General features: G+C 45.2%; 1 protein-coding gene across 3 annotated transcripts in view; it reads right to left on the reverse strand.

Moving 5' to 3' along the window:
* The window catches only part of LOC143961241 (complement C3-like), a 649,911-nt gene that overhangs the window by 198,345 nt on the left and 425,638 nt on the right, over nucleotides 1-25,928 (reverse strand). For all 3 annotated transcript variants that reach the window (XM_077470478.1, XM_077470476.1, XM_077470477.1), the window contains 2 exons: nucleotides 19,264-19,403; nucleotides 11,499-11,705 (listed from right to left, as the gene is read on the reverse strand). In XM_077470478.1, coding sequence (XP_077326604.1) covers nucleotides 11,499-11,705; nucleotides 19,264-19,403 — 347 coding nt within the window. The remainder of the gene's footprint in view (nucleotides 1-11,498; nucleotides 11,706-19,263; nucleotides 19,404-25,928) is intronic.

Below are 25,928 nucleotides of genomic sequence, written 5' to 3' on the forward strand. Positions count from 1 at the left end.
ATAAAACAAACACACTTTTGAAAAATTCCTTTATTAAAAATAAAAAAAAGATTCCAGCGGCGGTAATCCACTCTTGCTATCCAGCGACGGACGGTCATCTCTCCAGCGATGGCTCATCTCATCCAGCGCAGCGAATCCATCCTTCTTCTGTCTCCGTGGAGGAGACACTGCAGGCATTCCGGCGGCTGACGTTTCTTATATACGGAGGGCGGGGCCACCCGTCACCTGACCCGCCCCCTCTGACGCAAGGGGAAACCCGGAGTTCCCCGTGACGTATGGGTGACCCCGCCCCCCTCTGATGTAAAGGAAACCTGCCTGTGTTACATCAGAGGGGTGCGGGGTCACCCATACGTCACAGGGAACCCCGGGTTTCCCCTTGCATCAGAGGGGGGCGGGGTCAGGTGACGGTTGGCCCCGCCCTCTGTATATAAGAAACGCCAGCCGCCGGAATGCCTGCAGTGTCTCCTCCACGGAGACAGAAGAAGGATGGATTCGCTGCGCTGGATGAGATGAGCCATCGCTGGAGAGATGACTGTCCGTCGCTGCATAGCGAGAGTGGATTACCGTCGCTGGAATCTTTTTTTTATTTTTTTATTTTTAATAAAGGAATTTTTCAAAAGTGTGTGTTTTATTTAACCATTTTTTACACTTTCTTTGTGAAATGGTAGGGGTACTTTTGTACCCCCTTACCATTTCAAACGGGGGGGCGGGATCTGGGGGTCCCCTTGTTAAAGGGGGCTTCCAGATTCTGATAAGCCCCCCGCCCGCAGACCTCCACAACCACCGGCCAGGGTTGTGGGGATGAGGCCCTTGTCCTCATCAACATGGGGACAAGGTGCTTTGAGGGGTCACAGACCCCCAAAGCATCCTCCCAATGTTGAGGGCATGTGGCCTGGTACGGTTCAGGAGGGAGGGGGGGGCGCTCTCTCGTCCCCCCTCTTTTGCTGCGGCCTGCCAGGTTGTGTGCTCGGATAAAGGGTCTGGTATGGATTTTTAGGGGGAACCCCACATCAATTTTTTTTTAAATTTGACGCGGGGTTCCCCTTAATATCCATACCAGACCTGAAGGGCCTGGTAATTGAATTTGGGGGACCCCCACGCTTTTTTATTTATTTATTTTTTTTATCAATGACTTTCAATGAGTGTTCTCTGTATTACGGAGCCGACAATTCATAATAGCTGCGAGTGATTTTAAAGGACTTTTTTTCCTGCATAAATGACACTTTGTGCAGGGACAGTTCTAAGCACGGGAAACATGAGCCCCTTCACAGGCATACTATAGACAACCCCCCAGCTACGAAATTTAAAGGAATATTACACTTTTATTGTTTCACTTTAATCATTATTAAAATAACTGCTCCCGAAAAAACGGCCGTTTTTAAAACTTTTTTTTGCATTGATACATGTCCCCTGGGGCAGGACCCGGGTCCCCAAACACTTTTTAGGACAGTAACTTGCAGAATCTTTTCTCTCTGTCAAATCTTTTTTCTCTGTCGAATATTTTCTCTATATAATCTTGGACTAATAGAGGTAAGGTTAGGCACATTCGACCACAGGTTCTATAGACAGATTGTTATTGTCAGAGTCATGTCGAATCTCCTATTCTATATCGAACTGTTGTAGCAATGAAAACGAAAATAAAGCATTTATTTATGTCGGATCTTTCGTTTTTCGGATTTTGTGCTTTCGTTATCCTTTGTCAAAATGAAAACGAAAATAGCTGAAATTCGGACGAAAATGCATTCGGACGAAAACGAATGCACATGTCTAATAAATAGTCCTCAATATGGATGTGTGAGAAGGAGAGTGTCTGTAAGTTATATAGAGACCCATAAAATTTCTTAAATTCCCCTGCTATCTCCCGAGGAAGGGTAATTTTCCGGTTGTGTGAAGTCACAATATGAGGAACGTAGTTCGCGAGCGCCTGGTCTTTCAAGGTTTGGGCTAGGATTCTACCGCACTTATTGCCGGATTCATGCGAAATTCGTCTACACTTTTGTAGGGACGCCTTAGCTCGGAATTGCATTAAGTCGGTGATTTTAATCCGCAGAAGCCTGAGTTCTGTTTCGCCCGCCGGGGTCTGGATATGTTTATGTCTGGCCTCGGCTAGTTGTAGGTCATGAAGTAATGCTGTGCAGTACCTGTGCAGTACATCGCTTTTTGATGTGCGCCCCATGCTTGATCAGCACCCCGCGTATGACCGCTTTATGTGCCTCCCACACTACTCCCGGGCTACTGTCAGGGGTGTCATTAATAACAAAATAATGCTCCAATTCCCTGACCACATCCTGGAGCACCTCCGTGTCCTGTAACAGGCTTTCATTCAACTTCCACGTCCTTGCCTTTGCTGTGTGGTTGTCAGTCAGAGAGTAGGAGTTTAGGATGGGGGCATGGTCAGACCACGTGATTGGTTCAATAGAGGAGTCCCTAAGGGCATGTAAGTGATCGTGAGGGATGAAAAAGTAATCAATCCTGGAATAATGTCTATGGGGTGCAGAGTAAAATGAATAGTCCCCTCTCCGGCGGGTGGAGTAGCCTCCACGCATCAATCAACTGTGCTCTGTGTAGGGACCCTGCAATACGATGCCTGACACTAGGGGCGACAGATGAGTGCCCTGAGGATGTGTCCTCCGTGGGTATCAGCGGGATGTTAAAATCCCCTCCAACTATCAATTGCCCTGAAACAAACGTCTGTAGAGTAGTCAGTGTCTTGGAAATAAAGCAATCTTGGCTGGAGTTAGGGGCGTATATGTTTGCAAATGTAACCTCTACTCCCCCAATAGTGCCCCTAAGGAACAGGAATCTGCCCTCCTGATCCACTTTTACTTCTAAACATTTCCAGGGAACATGTCGAGCTATGAGAATGGAGACACCCCTGGACTTAGTAGTCCCATTGGTGGAGTGATACACAGTTGGGTAAAAATTGTTCCGCAAGAAGGGCAGATTGCCACTCTTAAAATGGGTCTCCTAAATCAATGCTAGATCCACTTTAAGCCGGCGTAGATCCTGTAAGAGCATGCGCCTCTTTTCTGGGACATTTAACCCCCTCACATTCAGGGAAAGGATTTTTACTGCCTCCATGGACCCCGGAAAAAGGCCCAGGGGAAGGGGCTGGGAGAGGGATAGGAAGGGGGTTACAGGGAAAGCAGGGAAGTGGAGAGGAGGTTAGAAAAGAGAAGCAGAGAAAAAGACTGAGAAAGGATAGAAAGAAAAAACGGAAATCAGCTGATTCTCAGAAGGAGAACAGCATGGTTCTAAATTTACAGTACAATAGTGCTTATGCGCTCACCAGTATAAGACTGGTAATTGAGCGCAGTCCTATGTGGGGTTGTGGAGAGGAATGACCAGCGGGGAGGCTACCCGCCCACCCCCCACCCAGACTGTGACAGGTTATGATAAATGGACTGTGTGACAGCTACAATACCGTAAATATACAATATATAACAAACACAAGTTCTTAACATATAAAAACAGCAGTGTGTGTATCAACCGGGTTTACAAACACTGGGCCGGACATTTCCAGACTAACAAAAGTAACCTAGATACCCCGAGAGTATTCCCATAACATGGAAGGGGATCCGGCAACCTTCCCCCCAACCTCCTCCCCCCCCCCCCCCCCAGGGGAGGGGGAAAAAAAAAAAGAAGACATAGCGGAAGCTATGAACAACCACCCCCCAGATCCCCCAACACCCCGCCCTTAGAAGGCCTCCCTCGAGGGAGAGACCGCTCCTGTCCCAGGAGGCGGCAGTCCCTGTTCTCCCGTCTAGTACCGAGTATGAATACAACTTCAGATAGAAAGTGTCTGCCTGGAAAAAAAAAACACAAAACAAGTTCCTTCCCAATCACCCATACAGTGGCATTCAGTCCCACCTGAAATAAGTAAGCAGCGGAAGTTCCTCAGGGGGTCAAGCACGCCTGTGGGAAGTGGACAGGACAGTTATCAGGCAGAGGCAAGTTCCATGAGAACAAGGACGAGAGGGGGAGTAAACCTCCCACGTTAGGAACACCATGGGGCGATGCGGACGGGGGGCAATGGGGGCAGGAGGAGAGAAAACAACCATGGGGGAGAAAAGGGAGTGGGACCCAGGGAGACATTAGTATCAATCCGTCTGGCTCAATAACCAAAGTAGACATGGTTGAAGGCAATTACAACTCACGTGACCCCTCCGCCGACCTTGTCCGCGAACGCCTCCGAGCCCTGAACGGGCGTTGAGGAAGATGGGCACGGTGGGGAATGGCCTCCAGCCAATTAGGGACGGCCACCGGATCGACCCCTAAAAAGGTGAAAAACGCTGGCAAATCGTCTGGGGAGCGCAGGGTGAAAGAACCATTGTCCTTCCTAAACGTAACCATCAGGGGATAACCCCAGCGGTATGTGCATCCTCGTCATCTGGCTATTTCCAAGGCAGGTTTTAACAGTGCCCTCCTCTGGAGCGTAGCTCTGGAAAGGTCCGGTAGTACCTTTACCGCCGCTCCATCAAAGCTCACTTCGCCATGTTCCCAGGCCTTCCTAAGGATCAATTCCTTCTGGGAGTACCTGAGGAGCCTGCATAGCACATCCCGGGGTCTCTCCGGATCCGTTGACTTGGGTCCCAGGGTACGGTGTACGTGATCTAATTCCACCGCCGGTGCAGGGGTAATATCCATGATTTTGTGGAAAATTGCCACTACTGTCGCCTCCAAATCTTCCGCTACCGTGGCTTCTGGTAACCCCCGCAGCCGCAAATTATTGCGACGGCTGCGGTCTTCCAAATCTTCCGTGTGGAGCTGTAAGTCTATTGTTGCGGCCTGTTGCCTAGACCGCCCCTGCTCCAGCTCTACCACCCGCTGTGTTAGAGATTGCAGTGTCGCCGCTCCGGAATCCACCTTAGCCGACAAAGCCTGGATATCTCCCCTTACCTCCTGGATGTCGTGGGCATGGGCCTCCTCTACCCGCGTTATAAGAGATTCAATGTCTGCCTTAGATGGGAGGGCCTCGAAGTCCGCTCTAGTGGGCAAGCCCTGTAAAATCTTCCATAGATACTCAGGCAGGAAGGATAGTGTTTGCGGCAGGCCGTCCACCCCAGCCTGTGGGGGACTTGATGGTTCCAGAGCTGGATCCACAGCCGTGGGCAGGGTAGGAGATACTGGCTCGGCAGGTAAGGGCCTCTCTGCAATGCAGGACTCAAGTGGCATCCCCGCAATGGCGCCGGGTGGTGTGCTGATCGGGTCTTGTAGGTAGCGGTGGATAGGCCCCTGCGATACGCTCGAACGGGCGCCGCCGGCGGAGGATCGAGTTCTGTGGCATTTAGTGGGGCACATACTGCTCGGTACGGCCGCAGTAGCTGTCCATTATAGCTGGGTAAGGTGTGAGGGACCGGAGCTCTTACAAGACGCGTCCTCCTTCGGCCATTGCTAAGCCACGCCCCCCCTCCACTTCTTTCTGCTTATGTAAAGGTCAGACCAATGTCTATTTCCATTTCAACCTTGTTTATACCCCACCCTATGTTTTAATTCAGAAAAATTGTATTTTAAATTTTATTTTATATACTTAATTCCCAAAATATACTCAGCTATTGACACTCTGAGATTAACATTTATTTCAGTATAGATTTTGACCATTGGCCTACTATTTTAAGGTTACTGTAACTCCTACAACTACTTGGTTCTAAAAATAGGTAATCCAATGATTGTTAAATATCCATTTATTCGTGCCTTACAAGAATACCTACAATATACTGCCGAATGTATATCTTTATACTTTTATACTACTTATACTCTATGTTGTAATATGAAAAAATTTCAATTAAAACCAATTTAAAAAAAGAAAAACACCCATGGAAGTGGCCAATGGGCCAGGTGGTTTAAACAAAGAGGTATTAGATAATCCTGATTGTCTAATCCCCTCAACTAATGTTCTCTTTTCTTTAATAGGATTAGAGATCAAGTACCATTCAATATTCAACTTACAGATGAACTTCTGTACATCCATAAAAACCCCAAATTTGTTTAAGGGGCGTGTTTCAATCCATCGCTAAGTACAAACTTTTCCTGATCAGTGAAATTTTTCCTTATTTAAAGAACGGGCTGTTATATATACTGTTATATAGTAATAGTGATAAGTTTCCTCTAAATTGGGGTTGGCTTTTACTTTTATTTTATTTATAATTTAGCCTCAATCTGACCGGGTTTAAATTAATCCCCTTGTTCGCACGATCCTAGTGGGTCACAGGACGATTGGAAGTATCTCTTCCATGTTTTTGGAACGCATCGTGAAGCGCAAGCTGGAGATGTGGCATTTCTGTCCAGTCATTCTTCAGTCTGCTTTGTATCTATAGTGTGCTTACATCCAGCCACCACGCCTCTGAAGATGTCAGACAAAACGCGCAAGGTGAGATGAGACAACATGACGCAAGCTCGCCACAAGCCGAAGTCATCTTTAATATTGTTCTGACATGCCTGTTTATATTTTATTGATTGTGAGTGTAGATCATTTAAGTTAAAGTAGAGATTCCAGCTTTTTAGATATACTGCACTATTGTTGTGTCCTTTGCATCCTTTGAGGTATAAGGCTATTGTTTATTCATACATCGCTGGGAGTGAAAGCTTCCTGCGTCAGGATCGCGGGACACTTTCTTCCCAAGGAGATACAGTGAAGGATATAGTGACTGCCTGTTACAAAGTGCGAATTCATCTTGCCCTGATTTCTATATGTGCAGTTATTGACCTCTCTATAATTTGAGGGTCAATTGATTCTGGTAAGCGTGATTGCTCCTTCCCTCATAGTGGGGACGAGTGCTTCTATATTATTTTTCCCAACAGCTGGTGTGGGGACTTCTTTACCAGCTTCAGTTGGTGAACTATATGTGAAGTGTCTTTTAGGACTTTTGTGAACTTTAGTTAGCGCTACACCCTCTGTGTATTGTATTTGTTTATTGAATGAGGCAGGACTTCAAGGAGGAGGGATGGAAAAACATGAAAATGGCCTTTAAACTAAATATGTTGTTGCACATCCTGTAATATCAAAAACTTTAATAATGTGTATTGTTCTGATTATTATTTAATCATTCTTGATGATCTTACCAATGCAGTTTAACTGTGGCAATGTCACTGACCTTCCCTTCATGCTCTGGACTAGAGATGAGCTTCGTGTTCGAGTCGAACGTACGTTCGACTCGAACATTGGTCGTTCGGCCGTTCGCCGAATTCCGAACGTTTGGGCCGTTCGCGTCAAAATTCGAGTGGCCCACAATGCACTGCGATGGCGCAGTGCATTGCTGGCTCATGATTGGCCAAGCATGCACTGTGACCCCGCATGCTTGGCCAATCGCAGCGCCAGCAGCAAGGAGAGCCATGATTGGCCACAGGCATCCTGCCTGTGGCCAATCATAGCTCAGGCTGTGTAGTGCACGCCCCACACTATATAAGGCCGCCTTTGAGGCGGCCTCGTGTAGTGTGTTAGCATCTGAAGCAGTGGGTGTTCTGTGCACCTTCAACACAGTACACACCGATCGTTTTTGGCTGATTTCCTATCTTGCTGCTGTGTAGTGGTTGTTGTCTGTGCCCTGACCGCAGTATACACCACTATATTCACCTCGCGGCCGTTTACCACGTGATCGCTCCGTCAAATGACGGAGTGATCACTTGTAAACAAACCGGCGTCATGTTATGACGCCGGTTCCTCCCTCCCCTCTCTGTACCGATCGGTACAGCGGAGGGGAAAGAGATCGGTGTCAGCAGCGATGTGGGCTGCATCTGCAGTGCCCACATCGCTGCTCACCGAATTTAACCCCTCAATTCCCTGCCAATACTCTGCAATACCAGTGCATACTCTGCAGTACCCTGCCATTACACTGCAGTACCCTGCCATTACTCTGCAGTAACCCCCATTACTCTGCAGTACCCTGCCATTACTCTGCAGTACCCCCCAATACTCTGCAGTACCCCCCAATACTCTGCAGTACCCGCCAATACTCTGCAGTACCCCGCCATTACTCTGCAGTACCCCGCCATTACTCTGCAGTGCAGTACCCTGCCATTACTCTGCAGTACCCTGCCATTACTCTGCAGTACCCCCCATTACTCTGCAGTAACCCCCATTACTCTGCAGTAACCCCCATTACTCTGCAGTACCCTGCCATTACTCTGGAGTACCCCCCAATACTCTGCAGTACCCTGCCATAAATTGCCATACCCAGCCATACTCGGAGATACCCAGCCATACTCGGTGATACCCTGAAATACCCAGCCATAGACGCCCCCCACCCCACACCGCCCTCCGGTGCTTCTACCAGTACGATCAAAGCCAGAATCTTTTTTTTATTTTTTATTTCAGGCTTCCCAGCCTAGAGGTGAGATGTGGGGTCATATTGACCCCCAGATTTCACTGTAAAGAGGACCTGTCACCCCATATTCCTATTACAAGGGATGTTTACATTCCTTGTAATAGGAATAAAAGTGATCAAAAATATATTTTTGGGGAAAAAAATGTCAAACTAAAATAAATAAAGTAAAATGAACAATAAAAAAAAATAAAAATGTTTTAAAGCGCCCATGTCCCCATGTGCTCGCATGCAGAAGCGAACGCATGCGTAAGCCCCGCCCACATATGAAAACGGTGTTCAAACCACACATGTGAGGTATCGCCGAGAACGTTAGAGCGAGAGCAATAATTCTAGTCCTAGACCTCCTCTGCAACTCAAAACATGTAACCAGTAAAAAAAATTTAAAGCGTCGCCTATGGGGATTTTTTAAGTAGCGACGTTTGGCGCCATTCCACGGGCATGTGCAATTTTGAAGAGTGACATGTTTGATATCTATTTACTCAGCATAACTTCATCTTTTACTTTATGCAAACATTGGGCTAACTTTACTGTTTTTTTTGTTTGTTTTTTAAGCACAAAACTGTTTTTTTCCCCAAAAAAAACGCGTTTGAAAAATTGCTGCGCAAATACCGCGTGAGATAAAAATTTGCAACGACCACCATTGTATTCTCCAGGGTCTTTGCTAAAAAAATATATATATATAATGTTTTGGGGTTCTCTGTAATTTTCTAGCAAATAAATGATGATTTTTACATGTAGGAGAGAAATGTCAGAATTGGCCTGGGTGCTCCAGAACGCCTGATGGCGCTCCCTGCATGTTGGGCCTCTGTATGTGGCCACGCTGTGTAAAAGTCTCACACATGTGGTATCGCCGTACTCGGGAGTAATAGCAGAATGTGTTTTGGGGTGTAATTTGTGGTATGCATATGCTGTGTGTGTGAAATAACCTGATAATATGACAATTTTGTGGAAAAAAAAAAAGGAAATAGGCCGTCAGTACTTCAGGTGTGATCAATTTTCAGATATTGGCACCATAGCTTGTGGACTCTATAACTTTCACAAAGACCAAATAATATCCACCAATTTGTACTTATTTTTACCAAAGATATGTAGTAGTATAAATTTTGGCCAAAATTTATGAAGAAAAAATTACTAATCTGCTAAATTTTATAACAGAAACGAAGAAAAATTCTTTTTTTGGCAGAATTTTCGGTCTTTTTTCTTTTATAGCACAAAAAATAAAAAACTGAGAGGTGATTAAATACCACCAAAAGAAAGCTCTATTTGTGTGAAAAAAAGGACAAACATTTCCTATAGGTTCAGTGTTGCATGACTGAGTAATTGTCATTTAAAATGTGAGGGCACCGAAAGCTGAAAATTGGTCTGGTTATTAAGGGTGTTTAAGTGCCCAGTGGTCAAGTGGTTAATAATAGAGCTTGCAGTCAGTAGTGTTAGGAGATAGTGCGTGCTGTCTGCGTGCTCTGTACCCAGTACATACCGCTATAATATAGGGCAGGCCCCTACTTTCAAACATCCAACTTACAAACATCTCCTACTTGCAAACGCAAGGAGACAGCAGCAAGTGAGATGAAAAAAGATGGACGACAAAACAAATTATACAGGGGTGATAACCCTTCCCTATGTTTTCCAAAAAGCTTAAAAATAGTTTTTTTGACTGGAGCTACACTTTAAAAATGTACCGGTTGAAAATTACAAACAGATTCAACTTAACACAACAAACCTACACAGTCCCTGTCTTGTTTGCACCGCCTGTATACTGCTGTTCTGAGTATATAGGGCCTGGGGGCCACACGCATTTCCTTTTTTTAATATGGGTACGGGGTTCCCCTTAATATGCGTACAAGACCCAAATAGGCTGGTAATGGGCAGGGAGGGCTACCCATGCCATTTTTCTCAATGATTTTCAACCATATTGCAGGAACCAGATATAACATTAAAACCGCAAGCAGTTTTAAATGGTGTTATTTCCGTTTAATGTCATTTTGTGCAGGGACTGTTCTAAACACGGGAAACACGTGGCACTTCACAGGCATACTACAGACACCCCCCAGGCACCATATTTAAAGGAATATTTCACTTTTTTTTTCACTTTAATCGTCATTAAAATCAGTGCTCCCGCCAAAACGGCAGTTTTTAAAACTTTTTTTTGCAGTGACCCATGTCCCCTGAGGCAGGAGCCAGGTCCCCAAACCCTTTTTAGGACAATATCTTGCATATTAGCCGTTAAAATTAGCACTTTCCATTTCGAACGTTCGAGTCCCATAGACTTCAATGGGGTTCTAACGTTCGTAACGAACGCGGGGGTCGTTCGCAAGTTCTGGTGCGAACCGAACCGGTGGGTGTTCGGCTCATCCCTACTCTGGACTAAGAGCAATGTGGGTTATTTACAAAAGGCAAATTCACTTTGCACTACAAGTGCACTGCAAGTACACTTGAAAGTGCACTTGCAGTGCACTTGGAAGTGCAGTCAGTGTAAATCTGAGGGAAACATACAAGGAAAATAAAAAACATAATTTTAGCTTGCACATGATTGGATGATAAAATCAGCAGAGCTTCCCATTATTTCAGATCTTTCCCTCAGATTTACAGCGACTGCATTTACAAGTGCACTGTCAGTGCACTTGTAGTGCAAAGTGGATTTGCCTATCGTAAATAACCCCCATTGTGCACAGTGCATTGGCATGGTCCACCATTATCACTGTAGTAAAACTATACTGGAGTGGACACATTTCTACAGAACATACTTATCAAGAGTCTACAGAGGAACACTGGAAGTCACAGGCACGCGCTGGTCCCTGCTGAACTGGCTGAATTCCCATCAGTGTATGACTAGCTTAGTCTAGTCTACAAAACTAATAAAAAGGAGCCCCTGGCTGGTTATATCAATATATGATTTTATTATGCATATTTGTCTGACAAAGTAAGTATTTTTTTCACCACATTAAAAAAATGCTATCTTTTGTCTATAGTTAGCCTACAGTTTTTATGAAGGAGGATGTATTTGTAGTTTTCTATTATTCAAGATTGTGAAACCCAAAAAGACAAAATATATGGTCTGGTCTACTTTCAATTGCAAATTTGTACACATTTTTCATTGGCAATTCAGAAAAATACAGGACCATACATTATATATTGCTTTGAAAAGTTTACAATATTTGCCTCTGACATACTCACCACAACTTTCAGCTTCTTCTGCACAGCATCTGAAACAAACTGTCCGGCTGCCTTCACTTCTATTTCATGAGATCCAACTTCCAGAGGGACAATAATAAATGGTATAACCATAGATGAGTCAGCTTTCACAGTCACTATTCGTTGGTAATTCTTCTTAGCAGTGGATAGACTGCAGAATTTTGCATTGTAAGTCCACTGCACACGTACCTAAACCAAGCATAAAAGAATATTTCAAAATCAATGGGAGATAATTGTTTCTTCCATATGGTTGGTTTAAAAGTGGTCTCCCTTTCTCATCTATATGGTGTAGAGGTGAGTAGCATGGAAGTATTGAAAATGAAATGCATAAGTGGCTGGTAGGGTTTTCCTGTTGTGCTGGCGTATCAGTGTAGGTTATACCAAGTTTTTATTTTCTATATGTGTTTGTGTGTTTTCCATGTAGGTGCAAAACCTTCCCAAAATATATTATTGTGTTTTTTTTTTTGAACCAGTAAAACTGCTTCAATACAGAGCACTTTTACCCCCTTTCAGCTCTGTCACACTTTGAATGATAATTGCACGGTCATGCAACGATGTACCCAAATGACACATGTATCATTTTGTTTCACACAAAATAGAGCTTTTCTAACAGACTCCAAGGCAGCTAATGTGTGGGTTTTCCACCTCTACTACCCTATAGGACACCACTCCCATAAATCTTTGCTCCTCACCAGTGGCTGTGTTCTTTTTTTGTCCTCCTCCGAAGGACCTAACTAAAATGGTCTTCCTACCTGAAGATTTCTTGTTTCCCCTCCTGCGATTGGATTCAACTGAGCGATCCTTAAGGAATAGGAGTCACATTACTCCAATAAGCCCTAGCTACTAGCAGGGTATGGAAGGGGCATGTGGAAGAGGCGCTGAAGTTGGTGTAGTCCTAGCCACTGGCGGGCAAAACCGAGCATTGGTCATACTGTTTCCAGTTTTTCTGATGGCAGCAGTTTTTGTAATTTTCTCCCGGTTTTTGTGTTGTTTTTTCCTTGCGTCTCCTTCCTATGTTTCTCCCCACATGCTGTCGGATGCAGCATGGCTGGCAGGCATGGCAACTGGTTTCGTCTGCATTCCAGCCGCCATTCGCTTCCTGGCTTTTCGTTCTTGCGTTCGTTCTGCGCATGCGTGGGTCTGGCGCGAGAATGAGGCTTGGTGCACGCACGCGCATAGTGGTAATTGCGCGTGTGCACTAGTGCCATGATTGAGGCGGCGGTGACGTCACAGAGGCACCAGTTTTAAATGAGGAAAAAAGCCTGCAAGCTTGGGAATGCTTGCAGGCTTATAGCAGTAACTTCCCCTGGCCCCTTGATCTTGTTGTACAGATAAGGGGGCATCTATGAGACAGGCATGAGGGCCTGTTTACTGCTCATTTTCTTCTGACTGGTTTGCTTGTTTTTTCAGCCCTGATGGATCTTTCCAGGAGTATGGACTCGTCACCACCTGCTAGTGTCCAGCCCTCTTGCAACAGGTACATGGTAGGGGGTCCTACCTGGGTGTTTGCCTGTTGAGGGGGAGGTTTGGTGGAGCATCAGTTTTGTCTGTTGTCTGCATTAACACAGATGTGCCTTGTTTTTCTTGTTTTTTTTCTTGTTAGCCCATCTAGGTCTACCCAGCTCTGGGTCTTCAAAATCACATCACCGGCATTCCTCTTCCAGATCCAAACACCATGGTTCTCCCTCAAGGTCAAGACACCATAGCTGGGAACCATCTCGGCCTTCCAAAGATCACTCCAGTCATGCAGCTGTTGGAGCCTGCTGGGGGTGTAGGGCAAATGTTCCTAAGGGCAAATCCCTCTTTGATACCTGCTACGCAAAAGCAACAGGTGAAAGAGGTGGTACGTACCAGCAACTAAAATCTCTGGTCGAAAGGATTGTTAAAGAGAGTCTGAAAGAGATGGGGACCAGCCAACCCCATGCTTCTTCTACAGAGCCTCCATGTTCTTTAGGGAATGATACTCAGGCTCAAGACACCTGGGAGTCCTCTTTACCTAGTCATTCATCTGCTGTCACCTCGGATAGTGATTCTGAGGGAGAAAACCCTTGCACCGGATTTGACTTTGCTCTGCTTCCTCCTTTGGTTGAGGCCATAAAGGAGACTTTAAACCGGGAAGAGCCAGTAACGGCTCCTGCAAAGCAGAGAAAATTCTTCCAACAATTGAAGAAGGAACGTATCAGCTTTTCTTTTCTCTCTGAATTAGGTGAAGTTATCACGGACGAGTGGGGAAATGTAGACAAGAAAAACTCTCTTCTCTGTAAAATACAGAGGCTTTATCCTTTCAAGGAAGATGAAGTTAAGCAGTTGTAATCAGTCCCTCTAGTGGATGCAGCCATGGTGAGATTGGTCAGGCACGTGACCCTTCCTGTGGAAGACATGGTCTCATTCAGAGATGCTTTGGATAGAAGGATAGACTCTGATTTGAAGCGGGTCTATCTCACGGCAGGTATGGCATGTAAGCCAGCCTTGGCTCTGGCCGCCATGTCAAGAGCTATGGAGATTTGGTCAGACATAATGGATGAGACACTAAGAAATGTCTCGGAGGAAGTGGCCAAGAGTTCTCCCATTCAGGAATTGAGGTTGGCGTCAGCTTTCCTGGGGGAGGTCTCGATTGATATTATCTACCTGGTGGCTCGGGTTATGTTGTCTGCAGTCTTCATCCTTGGCTGGCCGACCCAGCTTCAAAACAGGTATGGTGCCATATTCTCTTTGATGACAAAAAAGAAGGGACTTTTGCTGTGTCAAAAACTGTGGTGTGGTGGTCCCATCCCTATATCTATTTAAAAAAGGAAACCCCCTTGAAAAAAAGAAAAGAGACAAAAAATGTCTCCAGTAAAATATACAGCCAGAAAAATACAAGAAAAACATCTATACAAAGACCACTAATACTCTCATTGGTATCCCAAGCTTTGCGGAATGTTGCACCTGAAGTGATCTGCAGAGAGGCATCCTGGTCATCGATTCATAACTTTATGTCTCATAATTGTGTTGAGCCAGCTACTCTATCCTCAGTTGATTTTGGTGTTAAAGTAATGTCGGTTGACGGTGTTAAATAAATCTTTGTTTCAGCATTTTGCCCACCTGGGTGTGTACAGCGAGTTATTTCCGACACGTTGGCTGCCATGGAGTCTGTCAGGAAAACTGAAAATTCCTATCAAAATACTTACCGTAATTTTCCTTCCTGATGGTCTCCATGGCAACAGGAGTTCCCTCCCAAATGGCTGGAGTAGGCTTGTTATTGAACATGGCCACTGGTGAGGAGCAAAGATTTATGGGAGTGGTGTCCTGTAGAGTAGTAGAGGCGGGACTAAAACCACTCATTGGCTGCCATGGAGTATTTTGATAGGAATTTTCCGTTTTCTTTTGGTGGTAAACGGTTGAATTTTTTTATTTTTTGATAAAAATAAATAAAAAAAAGATGAAAATTTTGAAAAAAAAGTTTCTTCTTTTTTGTCTGAAAATTTTGTAAATCAGTAATTTTTCTCCATCACTGATGTGTGCTGATGAGGAAGCACTGATGAGGAGGCACTGATATGCAGCACTCATGAGCACTGATAGGTGGCAGGGATAGGTGTCACTGATAGGCACAGAAAGATAGCACTGACTTGTATCATTGATAGGCACAGTTCGGCCTTACTGGTGAGCACAGACTGGCATCACTGATGGGCACTGTTGGGGCTGCACTGATCATCAGGGCACTGATGATCAGTAATGGAAAATAAAAAAAACTGCGCTATTTTGACTATATAATAAGCTGCTACTCAAAGTGATATACAACACCAGCAAAATAAGTAACATAAGAAGCTGCGCTAATAATGGATTGATAGTGTAAACCAGTAAAATGAACAACTCATTATAGTGAGATAAATGTATACACAACCAGAGAGGTGTAGTGAAAAAAAGTATAATATACACTTAGAAACTAAAAATTGTTGAAAAATAAACAGGTCCTATGGGGACCATATGTGATTTATAAAACATATAATGGTGATAATTCGGACAAAGAAAAAAAAACAGTCTCTTTCAGCTGTATTCTAGATGAAAAAACACTGAAGCACCCTGTGGCGAATCTTCTCAAGACCCGGGACACAGTAAATCCACCACCACACAGAATCAATGCTTACCAGTTTATCAAGCCAGAATAGCTCGTCGCCCAACCTGGGTAGTTACGATCTCCCACTGCTCCAAGCGGCTCACAAGGCTGGTGTTCCTGGTGTGCCTGGATGGTGTGGCAGTTCCAATGTGTCAGTGTCGGCTGGCAGACTCAATGTTTAGAGGCTTACTGCTGGATCCAATGGATATAACGTAACAGGGAGAGTGATCTCAGTGGATGTGTGTAGCCAAGGAGAAAAAAAAAGCGAAGGAACCGATATCAGTAAAACCTGAGACGTCCTTTGAGTGATGAAACGTGCAGGGTGAGCGATGTGCTGACGTCACCACACTTAGCCACGCTTCGCCTTGAAGAGGCCTGCTTTCTGTTTTTTTAATTTTTGCCAGGCGGCTTCTGTTTTTTGCTATGACATTGTGTCTGTTGCCTGTTTAGACCTGTTATTTTATCCAATAAATCATCTAGTTTTACCGATGGTGGTTAATTTTTGTTTATTGCTTGGCTACACACATCCACAGATCACTCTCCGTGTTACGTTCCATCCGTTGGATCCAGCAGTAAGCCTCTAAACATCGAGTGGGCCGAACACTGACACATTGGGACTGCCAGACCATCCAGGGCAGAGCTTCAGAAACGCCAGCCTTGTGAGCCGCTTGGAGCAGTGGGAGATCGTAACTACCCAGGTTGGGTGATGAGCTATTCTGGCTTGATAAGCTTGTAAGCCTTGATTTGTGTGGTGGTGGATTTACTGTGTCCCGTGTCTTGAGAAGATTCGCCACAGGGTGCTTCAGTATTTTTTCATCTAGAATACAGCTGAAAGGGACTGTTTTTGCTATTTTCCTCCCTTTTCTTTGAAGTTCATTTCACTGGTTTACACTATCAATCCATTATTAGCGCAGTTCCCTATGTTACTTATTTCACTGATTATCAGTGCACTGATTATCTTTGCAGGTCTCCCCTGTGAGGAGATGCCGTTGATCGGCTCTCTCAGTGTGATTGTCTGTGATTGGATACAGGTGGTCACGTGGGTAAAGAGCTGCGTCATTGGCTCTTTCCCAAGAGTGGTGTCCGCAGTGTTCCAATTACACGATGTGCCTGAGATCTCCGTACTGTGCGTCCCTATGGGCACGCAAGTGCGGTGAGACTGGGGCGACATCATAGGACATTGTCCCAGAACAGAGCATCCCGCCCACCATCATTTGTCTATACGGCAGTCAGAGGTAGCTAATACCTGACACATTCACCCCCTTCCTACCCAGGCCAGTTTTCAGGGCTGTCACATTTTGAATGACAATTACTCAGTCTTAAAACCCCGTACTTAAATTAAATTTGTATCTTTTTTTAGACAGATAGAGCTTTCTTTTGGTGATAAATCACCACTGTTTTTTTTTTTTTTTTGCTTTAACAATACTGATAATTAAAAAAAAAACAAAAACATTTTTTAGGTATTTAGTAAGAGGCCTGGTGATTTTTTTGAAGTTGTATTTTTTTTTCACAATTTTGTGGAAAATTAAGAAATGTAATAAATGTTGCCTTTTCTTTCTCGCTTTTTTTGTTATATACTGTCACCAGAGCAGTATAGCATCACTGACTGGTGACAGTATGTTGAAAAAAAATATTTTTTTTATAATATATATATACAGTGTGTAGATATATATATATATATATATATATATATATATATATATATATATATATATATTCACAAAATATTTGTTCATTTCACAGTGGTTCACAATATATTTCACAAGGGTATTTTATTTTGTTCACATACACTTTTATAAATTTGGTCATTTGAGAAAAAAAATTCTTTCCCACTCCTTTGAATTTTCTTGTCACTGTCAAAAAACGAATGTTAATTTGACCCCACTAGTGGTTAAAAGCTCAAATGAATATTCTTAAAATTAATTTTTTCAATGAAATTCTACTAGTGTATGGCCAACTTTAAGAGTAGACATATAGGGTTTTATAACCTTAAAGACCAAACAGAGCTGTCATACAATACATACAGCATTGTGTGTGCAAATTTGTAATAATATCCATTATGCCAGCTACGTAAGGCGATTTCCACAATTTGGGTTGAAGACTCTATAAATAGCTTAGCCATTGTTGGAGCCTCGAAAAGGTATGGCTACCAATCAATATATTATAAAATAAGTAAATCCCTTTCCTAGGTTTTGAAGGAATAGGAAAAAATAGCAAATGGGGTATCTATCTTAGTCTCAAGTTGAAAGTTGTGCTTGCGTAAAAAGTACCATACTTGCAAATATCGAAAGTAATCTGTGGGTGGTATCCTAAATACTTGTTGAAGAACATCAAAGGGTTTCAAGGTGTGCTGAGTAAGTAAGTTTAGTTAGGTAGAGTATCTATGGTAAACACATTTTTAAATAGACCCCTTAGCCTCCTATATCATTAGTAGATTGTTCCATTTCTGACATCTATAATTTTTTTTTTTTCCGGAAAGGGTTTTATTTATTCAAACAGTAAATACAAAAGCCAACAGAAGCGAAGAAGTGACATGAGTACATAAACCAAAAGTATTGTTCAGTCTTATATGAGTACAAATAATGAAATAATGCGCACACATAGCAATAAGCCCACCTCCTAGTACTGAATGATGTGGACTCGAGAAACAGATTGTCTCACATATTGTGGATAATCTTGGTATAGGGCCTCGAGTGTGCGTCCTGCAAAGCAAGTTAGGGAGATAAAGTGTTTTGTAGTCAGCGGAGATGGCTACGTTGAAGACTCGTGTAACAAGCTCGACATGTGAAATGGAGCGTAAGTAAGTTGGCAAGGTGTATAGGGGGGGGGGAGAGTAGTAAGAAGACAGATCAGCTGGAAAGGAGGAGGGGAGGGGTGGAAAGAAGAGGAGGGGGGGGGGGAGGAGAAAAATCAAACAAATGGACAAATAAATATAAAGAGGAAAGGGGGACCAGGGGGGAGGGTGGAGAGTGTTCATCTCCGACTCCCTTGCAGATGTGCTTATCCGATAGATTCTTATGTTCGGTAGTCGTAAGGGAGTACAAATCTGAACCAGACACCTGGCGTTCTATGAAAAAGGGGTGGGTGCATAGAGAAGGATATCAATATATTTTAAAGGTAGCTGATGAGGTCAGGTGACCCAGTATTCGGTGGAATGTCTATTCTATCCTGGGTGGCCTATTAGATCTAGGTGGCGGGGTTACTGAGGGTGTTAAATGCAGTTGTTGCTTGGAAGGATATCCAATCTGCCCATTGTTTGCTAAATTTGGCAGGGGTATCGTGAGCAGTGTGAATAAGTTTTTCTGACATCTATAATTTGCCTGATGTCTCTATTATTTTATGTTTCTCACATAGATTCAAATCAATAAGTGCCAAGCGAGGTATGCCAGAGCTCCAGCTTTAAAGGAGAAGTTATAAGACCTTTGTCTTATAGGGGCTTTGAAACCATACCAGAAAAAAAAAAAAATATATTACTCTGTTCATGAATAAGCTAGCTTAAGCACCCCAAAAGAAAAACTTGAATTATTCTGAAAACTTTGGAACTTAGAGCTATGCACAGTGCTGTAGCTCCCACATGACATATTTCCCAAACACTTTTTAGAGTGTAACTGCAAAGAGAACCTGTTACTTGGATTAGTGTTGGCAAATTACCCTAATGTTAGAAGTGCCATGATTATAGAGGATAGCACGGATCTCTGCTTGTTCGTTTCTGACAATTGAATATGGAAGTTTGAGGTCAATGAAAAAATCCATCCTAGCCACGATATCGTATGGCTCAGAAACACAGATTGCTGTTAAAGAAAAAAAAAAGAAAAAAATTACAAACATTAGATGGCATATTAATGGAAAACAGTCTTTTGAAAACACAACCACTTTGGATATATCTAAGGATGCCAAGCAACTTTCCTAACTGATCTTTTTAACTTTGACTCTTCTGCTTTTTTTGGCTTTAAATAAATTACATTTGAAGCTTATCCCAGCGTGAATATTGCTTTGTATACATTCAGCTAGTCTATGTTTGCACACTTAGAACAGACATAATATGAACATTAAAGCCCAAGTTTATTTTTTTTCATTCAAGTGTCCCTTGAGCTGCTGGCAGCTGTCTTATGCCGCGCACACACGATTGGACTATCCGGTAGACTTAGCGCAGCGGACAAACCGCCGGACTTTGAAGCGGAGGTCCGCCGGAATTTCCGAACGAGCGGACCTGCCCACACACAACCAGACTTTTCTGGCGGATTAGGTGCGGCGGACAAACTGCCGGACTATGGCAGGAGTCCGCCGGACTTTTGAAATGAATGGACTTGCCCACACATGAAGGAAAGTCCGTTCATTTTGAATGCGGCTCCAGGTAGACGGTACTAGCAAAGGAAGTCAATGCCGCTGCTTTCGGCGGCAAGATTGACACCTTGCTAGCCCTGTCACCTGGTATGGACTTAAAGGGGAAGCCCTACGCTGAAAAAACGGTGTGGGGGTCCCCCCAAAAGCCCATATCAGACCCTTATCCGAGCACGCAGCCCGGCCGGTCAGGAAAGGGGGTGGGGACGAGCGAGCACCCCCCCTCCTGAGCCATACCAGGCCGCATGCCCTCAACATGGGGGGTGCTTTGTGTAAGGGGGGCCCTGTGGCCCCCCCACCCCAAAACACCTTGTCCCCATGTTGATGAGGACAAGGGCCTCTTCCCGACAACCCTGGCCGTTGGTTGTCGGGGTCTGCGGGCGGGGGGCTTATTGGAATCCGGGAGCCCCCTTTTAATAAGGGGGCCCCCAGATACCAGCCCCCCACCCTATGTGAATGGGTATGGGGTACAATGTACCCCTACCCATTCACCTGGTGAAAAAATGTAAATAAAACACAACACAAGGTTTTAAAATAATTTATTGCACAGCTCCGAGCGCACAGGCGGGCAGATTGTCCGCCTGACTCGCAGTCTGGCGGACAATTTTTGAGTCAAAACTTTTTCTAAGTCCGCTGGACTTTTGGGAAAAAAAAGTCCACCGGAGCCCACAAACATCAAAGTCCGCCGGATAGTCTGATCGTGTGTACGCGGCATTAGTTGAAGTCTGAAGTGCTCTGTCCACCCGCCCCTTCAGTGGTAATCATTTGGTGCTTCAGGGATTATTACAGACATGTTTCAAAATTCCAACTATGTCTGCCCTTACCGTACCCTTCCTCCATTCCTAGAAGCTATATTATAGCTTCCATCAATGAAAAGTGCTCTCTGAATGGAGGTGGTAGTCTTTTCATTCAGCACTTTTTAGTGATGGAAGTTATAGTACAGCTTCTATTAATTAGGTGGGGGGGGGGCATAATCTGCATTTTTGACGAGTGCCTTTTTTTGTATTTAATTAAACTTATTAAACCTATTTAATTAAGTAAAGTGTCGGCCTCACATACCTCTTGATCTTGTGTATCTTTGCTGCTTGGTGCCATAACTGAATTTTTCATTTTTGCACTTATGTAGTATCTGAAGAAACAAATTACTAACTGCTATAAGCAGAAAGCTCCTGCATAATATTCTAGACACTACATCTGCCGACCAGATTGAAAACAAGGTAGACACCAGCGTTAACACCTTGGCAGAAACAGGGATTTGCGTCTTCATGTCAAAGCCACCAGCAAGGAATCTTGTGACACTAGCATTCAGAGGCAGCAGATATACTGCTATGAGGCTGTAAGCACGAGTGCTTAAAATGGCATTAAACCCCAAAACAAAAAGTACATATTTTTGCAGCTCATCAATCTTCAAATGTGTTGGCTGAATTTGTGTTTTTTTTCCCCCTTTATTTTCACCTAGTAATCCAGCCAGTAACACACATCTTGCCTTTGGGCAGCAGCACTGGCTAATTCAGCTTTAAATTCTCATTAAAAAAAAACAAAAAAAACTAACATGTAATACTTACCTCCTCTGTGCAGTTGGTTTTGCACAAAACAGTCCGGATCCTCCTCTTCTCAGTACACTCTTCTGCTCTCCTGCCCCTCCCTCCTGTTGAGTGCCCCCTCAGCCAGCAGCTTTCTATGGGGGCACCTGAGCCAAGTTAGAGCTCCGTGTATCCATTAGACATGTGCATTTTTTTTCGTCTGAATGCATTTTCGTCCAAATTTCAGGTATTTTCGTTATCGTTTTGACAAACGATAACGAAAGCACGAAAGATCCAACATAAATAAATGCTTTATTTTCGTTTTCGTTTTGACACAGTTCGATACAGATAGGAGATTCGACGTGACTCTGGCAATAACAATCTGTGTTTATTGAACTTGTATCATAACAGTCCATTCATTCACACAGGGGCAACGTGACTTCCAGCACGACTTTGGGAGGCAACTCGGACACGACTTGAGTGTGAATCACAGCGCGACTTACAACACGACTTTAATGTAAAAAAAAGAAAAAATGGCATGGGTTCCCCTTCAAAAGCATACCAGGCCCTTCGGGTCTGGTATGGATATTAAGGGGAACCCCGCGCCCCAAAAAATGGCGTGGGGGTCCCTCTAAATATCCATACCAGGCCCTTCAGGTTCCATGCATCAGAGGGGGGCGAAGTCACCGGGTGGCCCCGCCCTCCGTTATAAAAGAACTGTCAGAAGAAGAGAAGCATCACACAGCGGGAGCCACCCATTGTGCGGAGCAGCCCGTGAACCAAGAAGAGACGCTGTGGAGGAAGATACCGGATGAGAACACCAGAGCAAGAAGAAACAGAGCGGAGGAAGAAGAGGATCGGAGGAAGAAGAAGATGGAGGAAGAAACCAAAAGATGAAGAAAGGAAGAAGACCAGAAGAAAGAAGATGAAAGAAGACTTTAATAAAGGAATTGTCAAAGACCGTCTCCTGTAATTTTTAACACTTTTTTGTCACTTTTTTGGTGAAATGGTAGGGGTACTTTTGTAACCCCTTACCATTTCACACAGGGGGGAGGCCGGGATCTGGGGGTCCCCTTGTTAAAGGGCGCTTCAAGATTCCGATAAGCCCCCCTCCCGCAGACCCCCACAACCACCAGCCAGGGTTGTGGGGATGAGGCCCTTGTCCCCATCAACATGGGGATATGGTGCTTTGAGGGGTCACAGAAAAAATTCTACAGGCAGCATCTTTTGAGTTATATAGGAGCTCTAGGGCTCTACCAATCACGATGATACCTCACGTATGTTATGAACACCGTTTTCATATGCAGGCACTACTCACGTATGCGTTTGCTTCTGCACACAGGGCGCATTAAAAAATATATATAGATTTTTCTCTTAATTTTCTATTTTTACACCGTTCTTAAAAAAAAAAAAAAATAATTTGTCACTTTTATTCCCATTACTAGGAATGTAAACATCCCTTGAAATAGAAAAAAGCATTACAGGACCTCTTAAATATGAGATCTGGGATCGAAAATACCTTGGTTTTCATATTTACACTAAAATGCAAAAAAATTTAAAAAAGTTGTTTGAAATTGTTTTTTTTTTAAATATTCCTTTAAGAGCTATGGGAGGAAGTGACATTTTAACCCCAAATTACACTTTTTGGGGACCAGTGACATTATTACATTGACCAGAGCTATAAAAATGCCCCTGCCCTGCCCCTGCATACCTGCCTAAAAGAATGCAGCTTTGTCTTCAAGTGCTCAGTCAGGGGAGATGGGGTATCCTGGTGCTTAGTTGGGGGTCCTGGTGCTTAGTAGGGAGAGATGGTGGTCTTGGTGCTTAGTGGAGGTAGATTGGGGGTACTTCCAGTCAGTGGGAGAGAGAGCACCGGTGCTCCTTAGAGCCGGTTCACACAGGGGCAACACGACTTCCAATGTGACTTTTGGAGGCAACTTGGACACGACTTGTCAACACGACTTGGGGCAACTTACAACGTGACTTTAATTCGTCCCAGGCCAGGCGACTTTGGCCGTGGCCAATCAGAGAATCTGCTCTCAAGGTGGAACTCCACGCCAATTTTTTTTTTTCTTAAACGGTGAGGATTCCCCCTCCGGGAGCATACCAGGCCCTTGGGTCTGGTATGGATTTTAAGGGGAACCCCCCTATTCCGAAAAGACCCTCTATGCCGAGCACGAAGCCTGGCCGGTCAGGAAGGGGGTGGGGATGAGCGAGCGCCCCCCCCCCCCTCCTGGACCGTACCAGGCCACTTGCCCTCAACATGGGGGGTTGGTGCTTTGGGGAAGGGGGGCGCCCCCCCACCCCAAAGCACCTTGTCCCCATGTTGATGAGGACAAGGGCCTCGTTCCGACAACCCTGGCCGTTGGTTGTCGGGGTCTGCGGGTGGGGGGCTTATCGGAATACGATAATAAGGGCTCCCCCAGATCCCGGCCCCCCACCCTATGTGAATGAGTAAGGGGTACATCATACTCCTACCCATTCATCTGGGGAAAAAATGTCAATAAAAAACACAACACAAGTTTTAAAAGTAATTTATTAAGCAGCTCCGCGGGTCTTCTTCCGACGTCGGGGGGTCTTCGACGCTCTGTTCGGCCTCTTCTCCCGGTGTCCGGCCTCTTCTCCCACTCTCCGGCGTCTTCTCCCGGGCTCCTCCGCTGTCTTCTTGCAGCTTTTTTACTAGCGGAGGAGCCCGGTCTCCTCCGCTCTCTTTTCTTCTTCTCTCTTCTTTCTTCTTTCTTCTTCCGATGTTGACCCGGTGCTGTAGTCCACTGTACTGGCTTGTGCGATGTGTGTAGCGACTTATATAAGTATGGGGCGTGGTCACCGGGTGATGTCACACGGTGACCCTGCCCCTTTATGACGTCACGTCCCGCGGCATGCTAGGACTGTGATGTCATGAAGGGGCGGGGTCACCACGTGCCATCACCCGATGACCACGCCCCATACCTATATATGTCGCCGCGTACGTCGCACAAGCCAGTACAGCGGAAGACAGCGCCGGGTCAACATCGGAAGAAGAAAGAAGAGAGAAGAAGGACAGAGGGCGGGGGAGACCGGGCTCCTCCGCTAGTAAAAGAGCTGCAAGAAGATAGCGGAGGAGCCCGGGAGAAGACGCCGGAGAGCGGGAGAAGAGGCTGGACACTGGGAGAAGAGGCCGAACAGAGCGGAGAAGTCGTTAGAAGACCCCCCGACGTCGGAAGAAGACCAGCGGAGCTGCTTAATAAATTACTTTTAAAACTTGTGTTGTGTTTTTTATTGACATTTTTTCCCCAGGTGAATGGGTAAAAGGGGGCTCCCGGATTCCGATAAGCCCCCCGCCCTCAGACCTCGACAACCAACGGCCTGGGTTGTCAGGAAGAGTCCCTTGTCCTCATCAACATGCGGACAAGGTGCTTTGGGGTGGGGGGGCCGCAGGGCACCCCCCTTCCCCAAAGCACCAACCCCCCCCATGCTGAGGGCACGTGGACTGGTACGATCCTGGAGGGGGGGCGCTCTCTCGTCCCCACCCCCTTCCTGACCAGCCAGGCTTTGTGCTCGGATAAGGGTCTGGTATGGATTTGGGGGGGACCCCATGCTGTTTTTTCGGCGTAGGCGTTCCCCTTAAAATCCATACCAGACCTAAGGGCCAGGTATGTGCCCGGAGGGGGAACCCACACCAGATTTTTTAAATAAATTTGGCGTGGAATTCCCTCTCGAGAGCTGATAATTCTGTGAGAGTCGCCTCAATATAGATGGAGATCCGACCTGGCGGCAACTTCCATTGAAATCAATGGGTACCAGTTGCCTAGAAGTCAGATACAAGTAGTACAGGAACCTTTTCTGAAGTCGGAGAGACTTCAGTAGTGTGCATTAAGACGGCTCTCATTCACTTACATTGATTTTTACATGTAGCACGACTTGAATTCGGATCTGAGTCGCCCCTGTGTGAACTGCCACTTACCTGGCTGCTTGATCCATCTGGCATCCTGTGTAGAAGAATCCTCCCCTCTCTCATATTTTTTCTAGGCCAATTTTTCTCATCTAAGGGGATGCTGGGAATTCCAATGCAGTGATAGCTCAGACAATCTCACCAAAGTAAAACCTCCTCTACTCACTTCTGTGCCAGACTCTGATTGATGTGACATCATCTATTGCAGAGCCCAGCAGAGGAAGTCACTGGTGGAAGTTACTGCATGGCATCCCCAGCATCCCTCCTCCAGAAGTGGAGCAGTAGCCACAGGAGCCGTGCCTCCCCCCATCCAGTGGTCTTTGGAAGAAAATATGGGCCCCCACCGCTGCAGCAATCATCCCCAAAAGTATCATCCATGGATGAAGAGTGGGTCAGGGCACAGTGGCCCCCTCCCCCCTCTCCGGAGGCCGTGTGCAGTGAACACCCTGCACACATGGATGATACGCCACTGGTCTTGTTGCGGCTATATGCAATGCAGTCAAATTATGTCTGGTGGTAGT

This window comes from Lithobates pipiens, unplaced genomic scaffold (assembly GCF_037356315.1).
Source record: "Lithobates pipiens isolate NorthernLeopardFrog02 unplaced genomic scaffold, aLitPip1_a1.2 Scaffold_8, whole genome shotgun sequence".
Lineage (NCBI taxonomy): Eukaryota > Metazoa > Chordata > Amphibia > Anura > Ranidae > Lithobates > Lithobates pipiens.